Genomic DNA, 19,741 nt, shown 5'->3' with positions numbered 1-19,741 from the left:
TAGTTTCTGGATGAGAATACAGCGTGAGCATTTTTTGCTTCCACTTATTTCCTTCTTTTGCATATGTATGGTTGATGTTTGCTTTTTGCACTTTTATGGTTGCAGCAGATATCCCCTGGCCTTGATCTTGCATGTGTGATGCGTATCCCACTGCTCATCATGGATAGAGTACAGCATCTGATCACTTTTGCTATGTCTGTTATTTGTGTCAGAGTCAGGGAATGCACACACATCTTTTAATACAAGTCTTTAGTTAAGTGCTCTATGTAGAACTCTACAACAGACTGTTTCTATCTTAGAAAACTTTAGAAAGTTAAAGCTCTTAATTATCCAAAGAACCTTTAAGGACTCTGAGAGTGCATCTTTAAATGACCCCATGCTTTCCTTGGTCGTGGGCAAATCCAAGCCTCATCTATACATTAAACTGAATCACTCGTTAAATCACTATGTGCTGACAGAATGGGATTTAACTCCACTATATTGGATTTCACCAATGGCTCATGTTTACTGAACTCACTCACACACACACACAAACACACACACACACACACACACACACACACACACACACACACCCTCTCTCTCTAGCTAATAAATCTCCACACCAGTGGACAGTTTGTTGGATTAGATAAAAATGCACTGCAAACAATTACATGTTCGCAAGTAGAGATACCTTGACTATAGTTAAATCTATGTAGTATTTCTTATTATAAGATTACAGTAAACCAAATATAAGATTATTAAACTTATTTCAAGCCATTGTACTCATTTCAAGCTTGAAATAATCTTGTTCTATTCTCAAATCATTTTGTTCATTTTAAGCATTTATTTTTAGAAAGAAGCAAAATGATCTACCAATAGAATAAGAAAACTACAAGTTTGAAATGTCCAGAAATAGGTTTAGTGATCTTATATTTGCTTTATTGTAATCTTATAATAAGAAAGACTAGATAAAAGTGACCACAGTCAATATAGTTTCACTTGCTAACATAACTTTTTTGCAGAGTGAATTCTGCAGGAGGGACATGTTCAAGAACAATGTGATATAACCTACTCACTAAACATTTTCCCTAAACCAGGCAAGTAAGACTATGTAAACCCCTCTTTGTATTCATGGTGCAAGTGCAAAAAAGTTTTTTGATCAAGGTGTTGTTGCGCAGTTGTGTGGTCAGGCATGCTTGTGCAATACACAATCAAATCTGCTGGTGCTCTCAAGAATAGTACAGCATGGTGACATTTTCATAATTAAAACAACAATGTATTCATGTTCTGTCTCCTTTTCTGCATATAAAGATCACATGTAAGCCAGTAGAACCTATTGTTTACTTTGGCTTTTTTCTCTTCAATATTTTGGCAGCAAATATAGTGAGTTAATTAGTTTTGTTTGAGATTTTATCGATTCTAATCATTATGATGTTCTGTGAGCAATGACCGTGTGCAAATTGTTTGTTCTTATTTGTGGCAGTCTGGAAAAAACAACTTGATGTCACTGTAGCTGAATTCTAGTAAACGGCCAAAATATTGCTGCCTATATTATACTTTGCCTTTTTTTTTGTGTTCTATCACAAAGCTTCACCTCTACACCCCTTCAACCTCTACAGCAATGCTGGCAGCACTCATACGTCTATTTCCCAAACACAACCTCTGGATATGACACTGAGCATGTGCACTCAACTTCTTTGGTCGACCATGGCGAGGCCTGTTCTGAGTGGAATCTGTCCTGTTAAACCGCTGTATGGTCTTGGCCACCGTGCTGCAGCTCAGTGTCAGGGTCTTGGCAATCTTCTTATAGCCTAGGCCATCTTTATGTAGAGCAACAATTCTTTTTTTCAGATCCTCAGAGAGTTCTTTGCCATAAGGTGCCATGTTGAACTTCCAGTGACCAGTATGAGGTAGTGTGAGAGCGATGACACCAAATTTAACACACCTGCTCCCCATTCACACCTGAGACCTTGCAACACTAACAAGTCACATGACACCAGGGAGGGAAAATGGCTAATTGGGTCCAATTCGGACATTTTCACTTAGCGTTGTACTCACTTTTGTTGCCAGCGGTTTAGACATTAATGGCTGTGTGTTGAGTTATTTTGAAGGGACAGCAAATTTACAGTTACACAAGCTGTACACTCACTACTTTACATTGTAACAAAGTGTAATTTCTTCAGTGTTATCACATTAAAAGATATAATCAAATATTTACAAAAATGTGAGGGGTGTACTCACTTTTGTGAGGTACTGTATATCTTAGTAGAAAATGTCCAGGCCACTAATGTTCAGTTTATTTCTGAAGTGAAGTGACATAAATACTTTTATAGAACTAGATTTTAAGAATTGGGACAGGGTATTTAAAATTGCACTTAAAGACAAGAAAATACTGTAGTTGTATTCTTATCTTTGTGTTAAGAGAGCAATAATTTTGTATCAAGGCAAGTCTGACAAAGTATCAAACACCATCTAGCACCCACCTAAATTAGTGCCTACATTTTTAAGCATGAAAAAGTAACTAGGCAAGAATAGGAAAAACTTGGCTTATATTCAACCAAATTAGCAACATGCTGGCATTATACCAACACATTACATCTGCATGAAAAAGAAACCCATAAAATGTCTTGCTGAGGCAGGGCACCCCTTCAATTTACCTTCTCCAGTAAGAGAGCAATCCATCTTTTCTGTAAACCTCATAGATGTATATCTCTCTAACTCAAGAGATTTGTATGAGTGTGTATGTGTAAGATATTATATATAGACCTGAGAGATGGGTTGGTTGACGTAAACCCAGCCTGTCACAGGATTGACACGCAGGTATTCTGGCTGCTCTTTAGACATGGAATACGTGATGGCTGCATTGGTGCTGTAGTCATCATCATGTGCAGCGACTCGCAGGAAACTGGTGCCAATCATGGTGTCCTCCCTCAAGAAGTCTGTGTGAACGGAGACCGGAATACAAATTATTTTAATCAGCGCCTTGGGGAAAAGGTGTGTGTGGTTACAGAGGGAAAAAAATCACTATATTTGTTTGGGTTATATTCCATTTAAACTCTAAGAAGCCATGAGGTCAAATGAAGTTCACTTCAAGATGAATTCAAAACTCTCAGCATTATCACAGATGCAAAAGTAGACCGGCTGAATTGAAATGAAGAAAAGCGACGCTCACACTCATAGCGCAGATTCTCAAACTTCGGGCTGTTGTCATTCTCATCCAGTATGAGGATGTTGAGTTGGCAGATGCCTATGAGAGGATCTGCTGCCTGATCTGTAGCCGTGACTGTCACTGCATACTCCCTCTGTCGCTCCCTATCGAACTTTCTTGCACTCGTGATAGCACCTACAGCAACATAATGGAACGACATAATAATGGTGACCAATTAAACTGACAAAAGTGTATTGGGGAATAGCACAGGAAAGGGGTCTGAGAAGCCATTAATCATTTCTGTATAATTGGTTTATTGCCTACACAAACTCAATATTTGCTTCCAGACCACATAAGCTTTTAAACTTCTTTACATTCTTAAATCTATTTGAATGTATTCATTTTCAGTAACTGCTTTATCCAGGTTAGGGAAGACTGAGTGTGAGGTGGGAATACACCATGCACGCACACATCCACAGCTAGGGGCAATCTTAGTGTGGCCAATCCACCCACTGCATGTTTATGGGAGGTGGGAGGAAACCACAGAACCCAGAGGAAGCCTATAGGGATACAGGAAGAACATGCGAAACTCTAAACAGACAGAAACCTGATCAACCCGGGGTCCCTGGAGCTGTGAGGTGGCAATACTACTTGCAGAGAAACCATACGATCCTTCTTAATGGTTAAATGCGTAACTGAAATTATCTTATAAAAGCCAGAAGCAACAGGTAGAACAAAACTCCCCCATAAACCTTAATATTCCTTTCAAAAGATGAAATATTCACACAATTTAATTGGAACAAAGTAATTCCAAATGTCACACACTTTTTCCCCCATTTCTTTTCTCTTTTGTTTAAAATGCTGCAGGACTAATGCACAATAAATGGTTATATTTCATGAAGCGTTTCATTTCATTAAAGATGTCACGAGGAGTTGTTAAATGGCATCTTTTCTTTTCTTTTGAAAGCTGACACATTTTAAAAGGCTGTGATTAAAGTGAATTAGTGTGAACTTTGGAATTCATGGAAACGCTTCAATGTGTATGACTTCTGAGTGCCAGATGAAGGGGTGTAAAAATACTCAGAGAAAAAAATATTTCTATCCTTTCTTGTCAACAATTTAAACATTATCTATGTATGCATTTGGCACAAATACAATAATAAATACTACAGCCATTTACTAAAAGAAATCCACTGAATTATATCGTTATTCTAGCCTAATTTTGCAAGTACCTGTATCAGGATCGATGTTGAAGGCTGGGACCATGCTGTCTTTGTGCATGAAGCCATATGTCACTTTCCCATTGGCTCCCTCATCAGCATCTACAGCGTGTACCTGCAGCACAAACGTCCCTGCCGGCTTATTTTCTGGAACAGACGCCATCTCTTTATACTGCTGACACTGAGACACAGACACAAAAAGGTGGTACAATAAGTTAAACATCATGGAAGAATCTGCACTAATTTGAAACTACATGACACAATAAAATATTCACAGCCTTTATAGTTCTATAACTAGGAATTCAGCTAGTTTAAAGAATGTAGCTAGAAAGAAATTGCTGTTAAGAAAGAAAAACAGACAACAAAGAAAGTGAGCAAGGTGTAATGCGGTGGGAGAAAATGAGAAAATGTGAGCGAGGGCGGTGAAGAAAGAGGGAAGCTGAGGTTTATGAATATGGGCTGTTCTATTGAGATTCATCAGTGTTTTATAAATGAATTGTCCTTGAATCAATTGCATCTTGCTGAGTCCTCTGATACTGCTGGAATGAGCCCCGATAATTCAGCTGTGCCGGGTTGCACACACCATTTTCATTTTCATCAGTGTGTGTGAAAACAACAAAAATGAAAACTGCTATCCTCATCATCTACACTTTAAATGAAACCCAGAACATGGCAAATGAATGAATAGAAGTAAAAAAACAAAGAAACAAAAACATAAATTAAAAAAACAGCCATAAATCGCTTGTTGGCATTTGATACTTCTGAATTAATTAACAAATGGTCTTGATCTATTTCTGTCCCCTTTTCTAATCCCCTAATGGAATAAATATATAAATAAATAGCTCTCTGTTTTTTTTTTTTTTTTTGTTTTTTTTTTGGTCTCATCTCAGGTTAGTGAGAGCTCTCGTGAGAGCAGGCTTTAAACAGAAAAGTCCAAAAGTCTGCGTCCACACCATAAATTGATTCAGAAAGTAAACTCCTGCCTTTTACACCCCCCGTCATCCTTTGCAGAAAGCATCAGAAGATCTTTGCTAACAATACCAGAACCCCATGATGTGAGATTGGCTCCATCTCTGAGGAGTTCCACTATTACTGATGTTCTTGCACCCAGGAAAAATCTGGTTCTCAGCCAAGAACACACCAAAGGCGGGGCATGCAGTGGAGGATGGAAGAAGGGTAAGAGAGGAAGAAAGGGAAAGGCAATAACACAACATGAAGGCATTTTTCTCGCTCTCTCCTGCTGTTTCTCAGCATGCCCCATTGAGAGCAGAAAAGTCAGAAACCAACCAGAGAGTAAAAAAAAGAGAGAAAGTTGGAGATAAAGAGAGTTGGTGAAAGAGAAAGAAAACTGGATATTGTACAAGATAGTTTGACTCTGAGAGAAATAGAAGGTGAAGTAAGGATGGAGAGGATGGATTGAGTGAAGAGAAAAGAGCTATCAGGCTGAGCAGTGGTGCAAAAGTATTAGTTCTCCTCCTTCTGGATATTTTCTGCTTGGAAGTCTTTTGGTCGGGGATGGAGTATTCTTCAGCTACTTTGCTGCAACACAGATAGTGTAGACACGTCCCCTGCCTCCTTGAGAATGCAGTATGACCTCTCTATCAAAGAGGGCTGATGCTGGGATCTTCCGCTTCTGCCCTCATGTAAGCAGCAAAGAGGGAGCTCCTCTAATTAATGACTAATTATCGTCGTTCGGATCAGAAATCTATCACAATAACCTGGATTACTTGTTTAGATATCTTAAGCAGTGCTCTTGGACGTGAAACAGAATTTTTAAAAAATTACACCGTGAAATTTTGAGATACATCACAGCAGGGAGCAGTGGAGAAAAAATGGTGGAGCTAACACTTGAGGCAAGTTCACCCATTTTACTAAAATCACTCACAGCCAGGTTCAGATACACAGTGATGCTGTTGCTGGTGATATTAAGTTTCAAATTGAGAACTTGCACCAAGAGATAAAGAGAGATATTTTGTCTATCCGGGAAGAGACCAAAGCAGATATTTGTGCACTTCATGAGGAAATCTCAGCAGACTTTGCCACACTGGATAAAGCGCCCACTGAATCTACGAGTGAATGTGTAGAGATGGGCAAATCTTTGAGTGACATGATGGACTGAGTGACTGCTTTAGAACAATCTTGAGACTCTACGATGAAGCAATACAAAAAATACATGAAAAATTAATGGACATGGAGAAGCTTGGAGACTTGAAGACAGTATCTGAAATTTATCTGCATTACGGAAGGAGCTGAAGCTGGAAATCCAACCCGGTCCATTGCTGAGTTGCTATCAGAACTGTTCGGGGGAATCTCATATAATGATAGATCGTGCACATAGATCCCTTGCTCCAAAACCAAGGCAAGGAGAAAGGGCCTGAGATATGATAGCTCACTTTCACTACTTCTCTGATAGGAAAAATATCTTACAACTATCCATGAGCAAAGCTCGTCCTTACTACAAGGGGACCTCTGTGCAGCTGCTTTTAACCTGGTGAAGGCCAAACTGCGAGACACTATAAACTATAGCCTATACTACCTGGCTAGTCTAGCAATCACCTATTGTGAAAACCAACCCTTTTAAAATAAGAAAGCACAATTCAGTCAAGTTTGTTTCATGGAATTGTAAAGGGCTTATTGGAGCTATAAAATATGGTAACATCATGGTCCATCTAAAACTTTAGGAGCAGATATGATCTTTTTGCAAAAGACACACTTAAAGAATCAAGAACAGTTTTGTCTACGGACCGATGGGTGGAGCATATATTTCACTCTAATTATAATTTTAAATCCAGAGGTTCAGCTATACTTATTAGGAAGAATATGCCATTTATTTAAAGTATTTCAAAGTTATTTCTGATCTAACCATAAATACTCTTTTTTTCAGCAGTTCATCATTCTTACTGTAGGATAGATTGTTTTTATGATAAATTACAAGCTTTTTTCAACGGTGAAGCATTGTGTTTATGAAGCTATGGTTATATCAGACCATAGTTGACTGATCCTTCACTTAGCAATTAATAACAAAAATATAACTAAAACATGGAGATTTGATAATATTCTACTAACATAAAACATTTGTAAAACAAGTTATAGCACAAATACAATAATATCTGGATATGAATAACACTGCAGACGTCTCAAAAACTATCTGGGACGTATATAAATTATATATCCATGGACATATCTACCACAGAGTCTCAACTGGGAAACAGAACAGAGAAGAAAAAAAGGAACTAATTGACCTGATTTATAAGAAAAGGCTCTGACCCCAAACAGAATTCAAGTTACTTACTACTACAGAAACAACTAATCTTTCAACACGAGCAAAAACTAGATTTTATGAACATGGAGATAGAACTGGGAAATTCCTTACCCACCAAATTAAAGAAACAGTGGCTTGAAGGTTAATTACAGAGATTAGAACCAATGCAGAACAAATTACATTAGACCCACAAGAGATAAATAATAACTTTAGAGACTTTTATATAAAGTTATGTACCTCAGAATCGGCTAATAACTCTTCGCTTATAGAAAAGTTTTTTGAAGAACTGTGCTCTAATGCACCGGGCCCAGATGGTTTCACATCAGAATTTTACAAGGCCTTTAGTGATCAAATTTCACCACTGTTATTGGATGTTTTTAATAAATCACTTGGTTGTTTACCACCAACATTTTATCAGGTGAGTATTTCCCTAATTCATAAAATAAATACAGATCTGCTTAATCCAAGCTCATATGGACCCAAGTCTTCTTGATGTTGATAATAAAATACTAGCTAAGGTTCTACCTACCCGCTTGGAAAATATTCTCCCTTCAGTGATTTCATCAGATCAGACAGGATTCATTAGGAACCGATTAGGAACTCTTTTTTTAATATTAGAAAATTATTACATATAATTTACACCCCCAGGTCTAATCTGTGTCACTCAGAAATACTAATTTCCTTGGATGCAGAAAAGGCTTTTCACAGGGTCAAATGGGATTATCTCTTTACGACCCTGTAAAGGTTTGGATTTGACCCTAATTTCATGTAATTATTTAAATTACTATATGCTCATCTGTAAGCGTCAGTGAAAACAAACAATAACAATTCTAGTTACATCCCTTTTGGCCGTTCTACCAGGCAAGGCTGCCCTCTTTTTCCCCTCCAATTTGTGCTTGCTATAGAACCTTAGTCATTGCTCTGCACACTTCACAAGCCTAGAGCAAGGGAGGGAACATAAAGTGTCTTTATATGCTGATGATTTATTATTATATATCTCCAACCCTTCAAAATCATTATGTGATTATGTCAATTTTAGAGGGATTTGGGAAAAATTCAGGTTATAAAATTAATTTTGCTGAGTGTGCAATTTCCAATGAGCCCTATAATGGACCATCAAACATTTATCTCCCTTCGTTTTAAAATATCAAACTCTTTTAAATACCTAGGAGTTACTATTACAAAAACGCTTTTATGCAGTATTTGAGGATTTTTAAAAAATTGTTTGATACTATTTTGCAAAACTTTAAATTTGGTCCAATCTACACATCTCTTTATCAGGCCATATTAATATTATGAAAATTAATATTTTGTCAAAAGTTTTGTTTCTTCTTCAGGGGATTCCAGTTCGTATTGGCAAGGCTTTCTTTAACAAAATTCAATAAAAGCATAATTGGCTTACTTAGAATGGTAAGCACCCCAGAATTAAGAAGACTTATTTACAGAGACCCAAGACCCACGTTACAAAGAGGTATGGGATTGCCTCACATCCAGCTTTATTACAGGTCAAGTAATATAAGAGCGCTTTCATTTCAGCTCCAGAGAGATCTGACTGATTGGACTTGTATATAAAATTATGCATGCTCCGCCTCCTCTTGGCCAGAATATTTTTTTTCAACCATATCTACCCCTCTCTCATTTCAATTAATAAATCCTATAGTTTATCATTCTTTAAAGATATAGATGCAAATTAGGAGACATTTTAAATGACATGCATGTTCAGTTCTTGGACCGTTGATTGCTAAACCCTCATTTCCTCCCTCTTTGTCAGATTCATTATTTCATACTTGGTATGAGAAAGGTATTTGTCCATTCAAAGATCTGTTTATTAACGAAAGCTTTTCTTCATATCAACAGTTGAAACAGAAGTTTAATTTACCCAACAACCATTTTTAAAATACTTACAGGTGCGTAGTTTTGTCAAAAATAACTTTTTATCGATCCCTCATAAACTGCCAAGTTCACCAATAGACTGTTTCCACCTAACCCATTTACTAAGGGAGGTAAATCTATCATATATAGTAAACTTTCTCAGTGTAAACGGGGGCTACAGTAGAACATCTAAGGGAATCATGGCAAGAAGACCTTGGACAAGCAGTGGGATGGGTCGCAAGAACGAGTTCACTCTTCCTCAGTCTGTGTTAGACATGGACTTTTGCAGTTTAAGATATTCCAGACTTTACCTTTCCAAATTGAAGCTTTCTAGGATGTTTCCATCAGTGGATTCATCCTATGATCGGTGTGAACAAACTGCAGTCTCACTGGCACACGTGTGTTTTGGAAATGTCTTGTCATTTATAATTATTGGCTTTCAATTTTTCAGTCAATGTCAGCCATCACTGGAAGATCTTTGGTGTCACAAATGATAACCTAGTGTTGTCAAACAAAAAATATATGATTGCATTTGTTACACTATTAGCACGAAAATTGATATTACTTAATTGGAAAGGGAAAAAACCCAACACTCATTCTGCTATGATGAGAGATGTTATGCAATACCTCCAGCTGGGAAAAAAATATGTTTTCACTGAAAGGCTAGGTTAAAAAAATTTATGCCACATTGGAACCGTTCATTGATTATTTTCAATAATGCATTAATTTCACTTTAAATTGAGGTTGATGATTTCAAAAGTGTTATGTACCAAGACAGTCCTTTTTTTGTACGTGTGTGTAAAGTAATTTTTATTTATTTAATTGCATTTTTTTACATTGTTTATTTTACTTTAAGATACTAAAAGGATGGAAATGTTACATAGGAATTGAAGATGTCACTAATCTATGTCATGTATTTCATTTTTAATCATTCTTTGTACCAAATTTTGAAAAAAAAAAAAAAAAAAAAAAAAACGATAAAGTGAATATTAAAAAAACAAAAATCGTTCTAACAAAGAAATAAATAAATAAAAAGGGCCATGTGAATTTACCTCACTTCTTGTTAAGTTGAACTTGTTAAGTTAAAAAGAACATTTCACAGCTGCAGAAATGGTTCCGCAGTGTTAAAGCTCCCTGAAGAGTGTCTCCTCACCTCAGCACCATCATTTAAGACCTCCTGAAACCCCTCATCTCATGTTAAATTGAGACATTTTCAGGCAGGTAAGCCCAAGATAATTTGGCAGATATTTCACGTTAATTAAAAAGGACCTGAGATGATCTAGGGTAGTGCAGATCGGCTGGCTAATCACTTCTCTAGAGGATAGATGGACATGGAAGCTGTGATAAAGAAGTGCTTAAAAGGATAAAAGGATGGTAAATTCAGAGAGAGGAATGGACCAAATGCTGTGGGAACATACAGCTTTATAGTAAGGTCAATAATTCTGAGTCCAATAATCTTCTTCTTCTTTTCATGTCAAGGTTCCACTTCATAGTGGAACCATCGTGGTGGAAGGATTAGCCGCTCAGCTGTATGATACCATATGATACATTGCCCAGGGTGTACCAGGGGAGGCTCCTTTCGTGCACACACATTCACACACCCATTCATACACTACGGACACTTTGGACATGCCAGTCCACCTACCATGCATGTCTTTGGACTGGCGAAGGAAACCAGAGTACCCGGTCAAAACCCCCGCAGCACAGGGAGAACATGCAGAATTGACACACACAGGGCCACAGTGGGAATCAAACCTCCAACCCTGGCGGAGTGAGGTGAACATGCTAACCACTAAGCCACCATGCGCCCTATAAGCCCATAATAAGAACAGTTATTATTTGATCAGCTATTTAAATACTTTGGCTTATTATGCATCTTATATTTATACTAAGTAAAAAAGTTTGGTCTAGATGCATACATTTATAAATTCCTTGCTTACAAAGGTCTGGATAAGCAACCAACATGACTGGATGGTGACAACTGTTAACTTTTTAAACCATTAATGAATAATATAGCTATAAACATGACACATTAATTTTAAGTGGTTATGTTTTGTTTCACACTGGCATTTCATGTTCCCAGTCATCTTTAAATATTCCGTTTTAGTAATTGACTTTTTTTAAACAAGTCTCTTCACTAATTAGACCACAGAGAGTAAATGAAATAAAAAATATGTAAAGTCTGTGATGACTCTTTCATTTGAGCTGGTTTCAGTTTCAGGGCATGGTGATTTGTTAGTATGTTTGCCTCGCATCTCCAGGGTTGGGGTTTCAATTGCCATCCCTAAATTGTCTGTAGTGTGTGAATGGATGTGTGAGTGTGTGCAATTGTAGCCTGTGATGGGTTGGCCCCTTGTTCAGGGACACCCTCACCTTTTGCCCCAAGCACACTGGGATAGGCTCCAGGTTTCCCACAACCCTGTGTAGGATAAGCGGTATAGAGGCAGGTAATCACCTTAATTAGACTCACACTCTAAAACTGTTTTGGAGTGTTAGTTTAATTAAGGTGATTACATGCCTCTATAAAGAGTTGTATTTTATTCCACATGGGTATTGTGCCTGATGAAGAGCCGATGATCGAAATGCTGCACTTTCAATAAAAAGGTGTTTGGAGCTTTAAATTCAGTGTGCAGACATTATGCTTCTTTTTTCCATATTGTTATTTCTGGTGTCCTGCCCCTGAGCCCAATTAGGGTGCATTGGATGTGCACACCTTTTATTGTATTCTAGATTCTTCATTGACTTCAACATGCCACAACAAGAGATCTTAGTTTAAAAAAAAACCAACAAAACAGGATCTGGTGAAAAACTTGGTCAGGACCTGGACTGTGATCTGCCATTTGACAAACCTTGGCTTAATGGATCGTATCGATTAATCAGTATCAGGTTATGAGACAAAAATCATTTACTGGAAGCATGTTATATTACTAGACTTTGAATGCAATGCCACAACCATTTTCCAACTTACTCTTCATTTTTGATATATGACTAAACAATACTGTTAACTTTGATATTCGATTCCAAGAGTATCAAGTTAAGCATTCAAGCAAATGCTAGGTACCTTCTCAAAGATGGGCTTGTTGTTGTTGACATCATCCACTCCCACAATGACCTGGGCCGTGGCAGACAGAGACTGAGGTCCTCCAGAGGCGTTGTCGTCTGTGGCTGTGATGTTCAAGATGTACTCAACCCCTTGCAATTTTGGTTGAGGATTGGAGCGAAGGCGGATCAGGCCTTAAAGAAAGAGTCACATGGTTTTTACATAACCTTTTACAGAAGAGGAACCTCAAAAAATATGAAATCTACTATGTATAAGTATTGCCTAATTCATTCTTAGACCCCTTGGTGGTCAAATCCAACCTGAGGGACAAATTAGCAGCAGCATGTAGATTCCACAGTAATGCAATATGCACTCAATTCAATCTGATCTAATGAAAATAAGATGTCTTTATTAAAGCATCCAAGAAACCTTCTCTCTTTGAGCATCAAAATCAACTCACGTATGTTCATTTTCCAAACATCCATACTTATTTCCTTTCCAGTACCTGAAACCACTGTATTATAGCTTCTGTACCTGATATAGCTAATATTCCTGTTATCTTCACTTGGCTTCCAATTACATGCTCGCTTGCTCTCTCTCTTTCTTTCTCTCTCTCTCTCTAGCATCTTTCCCTTTTTATGGCCTAAGGTAAGTGGTTTTGTACTACACATCTATACATCTGACCCTCTGGTCTATCCTTGGAGTTTTGCTTGAAGTATATATATAGAGATTTGGTCTTTATGCTAATGCCAGTAAGGCTATAGTAAACATTGTGGCCTCTCTAAAACTCAGCACATGCAGAATATCTGGAAAACTTTGGAGAAAGCAGAATTTTCATGCAAATGGCTTCTCGGAAGGTCTAGTACTAATAAGTCAAGGCCATTAATTGTGGGGTTTCATCAGCTCATAACCATTAAGGATAATGGCTGTCAGGTGATGCAATGTTCTCGGACATTATAGGTGTTAAATATACCCAGAGAAAACAATCCAATTAAGTTTTCAACTAAAACTGGAAAACTTTGCATGCGGTTTGGCTGTTCATTTACAAGACAATGGCGTGGGGAAGGGTATTCAAAATCTTATCATTATCTTTGTAATTGTGTGTTTTGGAGTATATCTGTATCCTTTTATTGCTAATAAAATATAGAAAGCAGACTGACTGCCAGTGTCTCACTATTTGATTTGTATTTGCCAATTTTGTTCCATTTTGGTAAAATGATGGTCAATTATTAGTACTTAAAGATGCACTAGTTTGATTTTTTTTTTCAGTATTTAAAAATGAACAAGACTTGTTAACAGAATTCTGACCTGGAGCACAAGAAAAGCTAAAAGATGTGGTTGATGACAGAAAAAGCCATTTCCGCAACGAAAAAAACTTTATGCACATTTCATGTACATCAAATTATTTTACATTAGGGATGTCTCAGCAGTTATTAACCAAGAAAAATAAGCCAAATCTATGCTTGACAAGTGTGAGTTTTCACAATTCCTTATGACAATTAATAATTTTCCAAGTCTAACTATCGAGAGTCTAAGTAACTGGAGACAGAACTTTTTTTTCTACTCCACGTAGATCATAAACCATTGAAATCTTTTGAGAAATGTAAACATTAGTGTGCTTTTTATCCAGAAAAAAACACAGCCCTCTCATTTACTTGTATTTGTTTATAGGGCAGTCTTACCCAGACCAATATGGTGGACACGTTGACATGAATGCTTATGACATCACCGACTACTGGCCTGGCATGCATAATACAGTGATTTCTTGCAGATTAAAAATTTTAATCGTTGACAAAACACTGTGGTATAAGAATAATTAAACACTCTGGTACATGCTGTTATAAGAAAATCCACCTCTGGTTTGCATAGGGCCATAACACAACACTCTATTATGTATTTTCCCTATAAGAGCACACCCCATCATGTGCTATTCCTTATATCTGCAAAGCTCTGTTTTTAGTGTAGGTCTGTTTAGTGTGTGGGCTGCTGCCACAGTAAATACTTCCCAAGTTGTGACATGAGGATTCAGCTTAAATGTGACCTATCAGACAGCACTAGACATTTCCCCTGTTCTTCCTCAGCCTCATCAGACAATCTGTATTTAGCTGGAGAGCTGGATGCCTCCTATCTGTGGCTCACAGCTAAAGCACATTAAAGGAAACCCTACAGCTACTGACACAGACCTGGCATTGGAGGAATAACATTCACCTCAGGGCCGTGAATTGATTCTAATGCGTCGTGCTAGTGCTTTTGTGGCAAAGCTTGAGGAAAAAAGAAAAAGAATGTGTAATCAATTCTAATTCAATCTGAATTACTTTCCCCCCAACCAATGTCAAAGTGCAATGAGGTCTGGGGCAGAAAAGCAAAAGTGTATGTTTGTGTGTGTGTGTGTGTGTGTGTGTGTGTGTGTGTGTGTGTGTGTGTGTGTGTGTGTGTGTGTGTGTGTGTGTGTTGCTCCACTGACATACAAAACAGCTGTACCCAGCTTATAAATGCTGTAGGCAATGCTACTCCCCCAAAAATGTAATGTAATGTGTGAGGTAATGTGCAATAGATGCCTGCAAGTTGTTCAATATGTGGCTGATAAAATGGACACAAGAACAAAAAAAAAAAAAAAAAAAGGAATGAATTAGTTAGTTTATGGCAGACATAACAATAAAAACCACCAATATATCTGTGATTCAAATGAATAAAGTGGATACAGCTAACAGTTTTAAGGAAGAGATAATGGCAAACGTAGTGTGACTATTATATAAACACCTGTTTCTGCACTTGCAGAAACTGAGACTGCACTTGCTGTTATTGCTACCTACTTTGACACATTTAAGCACCACAGCATTAGGAGGGGCATAATTTGTTTGTAAACCAGTTTGCTGCATATCACACTTAGTAAATATAGATATCACTGCACAGTCAAATAATGCAATATAGACTAAATGATCAAGAGAAAAGGCCGGCCAGTCATAAGCAAACATTTCATTATTACTAATATTTTAAAATGTAAAATACTATCCGGCTAGATTTGCTAAACAACAGCTCAGACACAAAGTGGTAAAGGAAGCAAACTCACAGAGTGGGGCTGCCAAATGCTAAAGCATGTAGCGCTATTTTTCAGGGTTTGGGCTTAGCTCCTTAGTTACAGTGATGGGTTATGTTAATGCTACAGCATACAATGGCATTCTGTTCCCCTTTGCACAAAATGAGGCCCATAAAGATATAATTTGACGAGTTTACTGTGGATAAACTCCAGTGGCCTGCACAGAGCCCTGATCTCAACCAAACTGAACACCTTGGGGATGTACTGGAACATAGACTGCAAAAAGTCTTCCCAGAAGAGTGGCGGCTGATATAGCTGAAAAGGGGGAGACAACTCCATATTAACTCCATGCCTTTGAAATAAGATGTTCAATAGGCATATACTGTATATTTTATAAGGCCAAAAGTACCTGTGCATCACAGACATATGTGGACTTTCCCCAATCTGTTACCACAGTTCACTGGAACTAAGGGGCCTAGTCCAAACCTGTTCTACAATGCCCCTGTGCACAAATTGGGGTCTATAAACACGTGGTTTGCTAAGGTTGGTCTGGAATAATTCAAGTGGCCTGCACAGTGCCCTGACATCAACTCCCTTAAATACTTTTGGGATAAATTAGGATGCCGACTGCAAACCAGGCCTTCTCGTCCAACAACAGTTACTGACCTGGGCACAAACCCCGACAGCCATGGTCCATAATAAAGCCTTTCCTGAAGAGTGGAGTCTGTTATAGCAGTACAGGGTGGACCAAGGTGGAAACGATTTGGCAAGAGGCTAACCACAATGCTGCAAAAAGCTAATTACTTCATACCACAGACATCTCGTAGCTGAAAAAAGCAATAGCTTTGCAATGAAGTATTAATGAAGGTAAAGTTTGGTGCCCAAATGTTTTTGAAACATATATTTTTTATGCTTTGAATACATATTTTTTGTACATATTTATAAGTAAAAAGTCAAAAGATGTGTGTAAATTTGAAATGGATGTATGCACGGGTACTATTTTAAGCAACAAAATCAAAGGTGTCTGAATACTTGTTTTCCCTCACTGTAGTTGTCCCAATATGCACTCAATATATACCTGCCAGTCTATTTTTTTTTCCTTGGCTGTAAGTTGTAAAAAGGTGCAAAGATACCTAATTTCAGGAAAAGTACATTAATTAGATTGCTATTTGGTGAAAAGATTATTTTGCTTTAAGTTAAGTGCACAGTGCTTGTGTACGTGTGAGTGTGTGTGTGTGTGTGTGTGTGTGTGTGTGTGTGTGTGTGTGTGTGTGTGTGTGCATGTGTGTGAGACATCTGCATCAAGCAGGAAGCAAAATTATGAGAGCCAGCACATATCAACATACATCAAAGATGAAGATGATGTTTATCCAGGGGGTGGAAGAGTAAAAGTCGCTACATATGAAGGAGAAGAGGGTAAACAACCATTGGCCCTCATCCCACATCAGCTCCAATCAGCATCTCAACCCCAAACACTATGCACCCAGGGCATGGTAAAAGAGAGCAAAGAAGCAAGAAAAATAAAAAAGGCCAAATGAATAATTATAGAAAGTCATTTCAACCATCAATCGGTGTTTACATCTTTCTTTACTCAACTGCTTCACCACAGTGATGTAGACCAAGTTTGGAATTTGCTTAGTTAATCAGTAACAAAATACTTAAGAGATATTGTGCCTTCAACATAATTTCTTTGCATCCTGTTCTCAAACAAACCAGCTTAATTTATTTGCATACGTTTGGTGTGTAACTTCAGTAACTGCAATTTTGAAAGCAATTCATTAGTGATCTTAAATGTTAACTGCTTGTCTACTACATAACATAACCAATCATTTTCATTTATTCAAGTATTCTCACAAGGGCAGGCATTAAGATGATGGAGCCTCTCTTGACCACGCTGCCACAGCACACACATCCTGTAAGGGTACCCTTTTGGACAAAGCCTTCAAGGAGGTGACCCCCTAGTGGAATGAGCCCTTATGTCCAGAGGAGTAGCGAGACCAATCACCTCATAAGCGATAGAGATTGCTTCCACTATCTAATTAGAGATGCGTTATTCGACACAGCATCACCTCTACTGTTGCCACCAAACAAACCAGCATCTGCTCCGACTTATGCCACTGGCTGGAGCGGTAGACGTAAGTACAGAGAGCCCTTACTGGACAGAGTGGGTGCAATTTCTCTTGCTCTGGTGTGAAGAATAGAGGAGGGCAGAAAGCCTGCAACACTACCGGCTGGGCAGCAGATGTAGGCACTTTATGAATATAATCTGGCCTAGGATATATGAAGACTTTGGCTAATCCAAGGGCAAAGTCAAGGCAGGAAGGGGCAACAGAGAGAGCTCGTAGATCTCCTACTTGCTTGAGAGATGTCAGGGCCAGCAGACAAGCTTCATTTAGAGTCAGAAGCTCCTCTGAGGTTTACTCTAAGAGCTCAAAAGGGGCACCTGACAGACCTTCCAGGACCACAGGAAGGTCCCAGGAAGGTATGCGTGGTCAGCAGACGGACCTCAGCCACATGGACCTGAGCCACCTTAAACCATGTATAAACTTTGAGGTTTATACCAGTGAGGCTCCACCAATAGGGAAGTGGCTGGCTGAAATGGCGGCCACATAGACCCTGTTGTAGAAGGAGCCAACCCTGCTGAGAAACATCCTTGTAAGAAAAGTCTCCACTTGAGCGCATACAATGTCCTCATGGATGGTGCTCTACCATTCAACATGGTCTCTACAACCTCAGTTACGAGACCAGAATCTATGAACTGGTGCCCCTCAGGGGCCAGACCCACAGTTTCCATAGTTCCAGCTGAGGGTGATAAATCAGCCCTCTGGCTTGAGACAGTAGATTCCTGACAATGGGAATCTCCCAAGGAGTGCTGTCTAGCAGGGATATTATCTCTGAGAACCATATTCGAGCTGGCCAATAAGGTGCTACTAACAGCAGACATAGACGGCCTTGGCGAACTCTCGATAGAACTTGTGGGAGCAGAGCGATCGGGGGAAAAGCGTACAGACGTGACAGATCCAGTTTTATCTTGCTCAATGTTGATTGGATTTACTCTACGCATGTTGGGGATATAAACGCACTTATCATAGTAAAATCCCATATAACCCATAGAAAAGTTGTCAGCTGCACTGGGGAAAGCATACTTTTCTTGAGGTTCAACCTGAGCCCCAAGCTCTTCATGTGGGCGAGAACAACATCTCGATGTTGAATCGGCAGTTCCCTGGATTGTGCAAGAATTGACCAGTCGTCCTGGTAGTTTAGTACACGGATGCCCTGGAGTTGCAAGGTAGCCAGAACAGCATCCATGCACTTTATGAAGGTGCGAGGGGAAAAAGCTAGCCTGCATTTAGCTTTTCCTGCATTGCCTTGCTTCTGCTGCCCTTGATCATTTGGGACTAGCAACTCTGCCTGGTGCCAGCTCTGCCTGGATTATTGTTGCAACATATTATGCCTCTTTTTGTTTTCTTAGCTCTGTCCTGATACTAGCTCAGTATTTTGATATGCCTAGCCTGTTCATAGCTCATCACTGACTCTATTCCCTGTCTTCTCTTACTCCTAATTATTAGTCACATAATTTGTCTTTGACCCAGATCCATTGTCTCTCATCCCCTGATTCTGATCCTTTCCCAGTGTCAGAATTAGCCTGTAACTCTGCCCCTAATCCTAAATCTCGCTCAGCAGCTGTCTCTGAACTTTTTCTGAGTGTCTGGCCTAGAACCTGATTCTGTGTCAAAATCAGTATCATTCCCTGACCATAGTTCTCCTGCATTATTCTCTGTCCATGTCTATGATGCTTCCCGTACGTCAACCTCATGTTACTTCCCCCTGCATCAGTGTCAGACCCTTTTTGATCTTGCCCCTGTGTTGGTAACATTCTTGGTAAGCCACTGTAAGTTACAGCTTCTATTCATACCTGAATGTCAATCTCAGGGTCTGTACCATTTCTTAATGTCAATCCCAGTCTCTGTTGCTTCCCTAGTGTCAGTCACAGCCTCTGTAACTTCTTTATTATTGGTCACAGCATCTGTTCCTTCCATAGCCTATGTTCCTTCTTCAGTGCTGGTTATAGCGTCTTCCTTCTTCAGTGTCTTTCACACCCACTCACTATGTTTTCATCATTCATCATTTCCCAGGTTTTGCTGATTTCCATGTTTCTTGTCCCATTGTTCTGCTTTGT

General features: G+C 38.7%; 1 protein-coding gene across 1 annotated transcript in view; it reads right to left on the bottom strand.

Moving 5' to 3' along the window:
• The window catches only part of si:ch211-186j3.6 (neural-cadherin), a 265,014-nt gene that overhangs the window by 134,555 nt on the left and 110,718 nt on the right, over positions 1 to 19,741 (bottom strand). The window contains exons 8-11 of the mRNA XM_017458309.3: positions 12,546 to 12,718; positions 4,363 to 4,531; positions 3,155 to 3,325; positions 2,749 to 2,921 (exon numbers count right to left, since the gene is read on the bottom strand). Coding sequence (XP_017313798.1) covers positions 2,749 to 2,921; positions 3,155 to 3,325; positions 4,363 to 4,531; positions 12,546 to 12,718 — 686 coding nt within the window. The remainder of the gene's footprint in view (positions 1 to 2,748; positions 2,922 to 3,154; positions 3,326 to 4,362; positions 4,532 to 12,545; positions 12,719 to 19,741) is intronic.

The sequence above is a fragment of the Ictalurus punctatus genome, chromosome 27 (assembly GCF_001660625.3).
Source record: "Ictalurus punctatus breed USDA103 chromosome 27, Coco_2.0, whole genome shotgun sequence".
Classification (NCBI taxonomy): domain Eukaryota; kingdom Metazoa; phylum Chordata; class Actinopteri; order Siluriformes; family Ictaluridae; genus Ictalurus; species Ictalurus punctatus.
The sequence above is the reverse complement of the archived record's forward strand: the minus strand, read 5'-3'. Positions and strand labels throughout refer to the sequence as shown.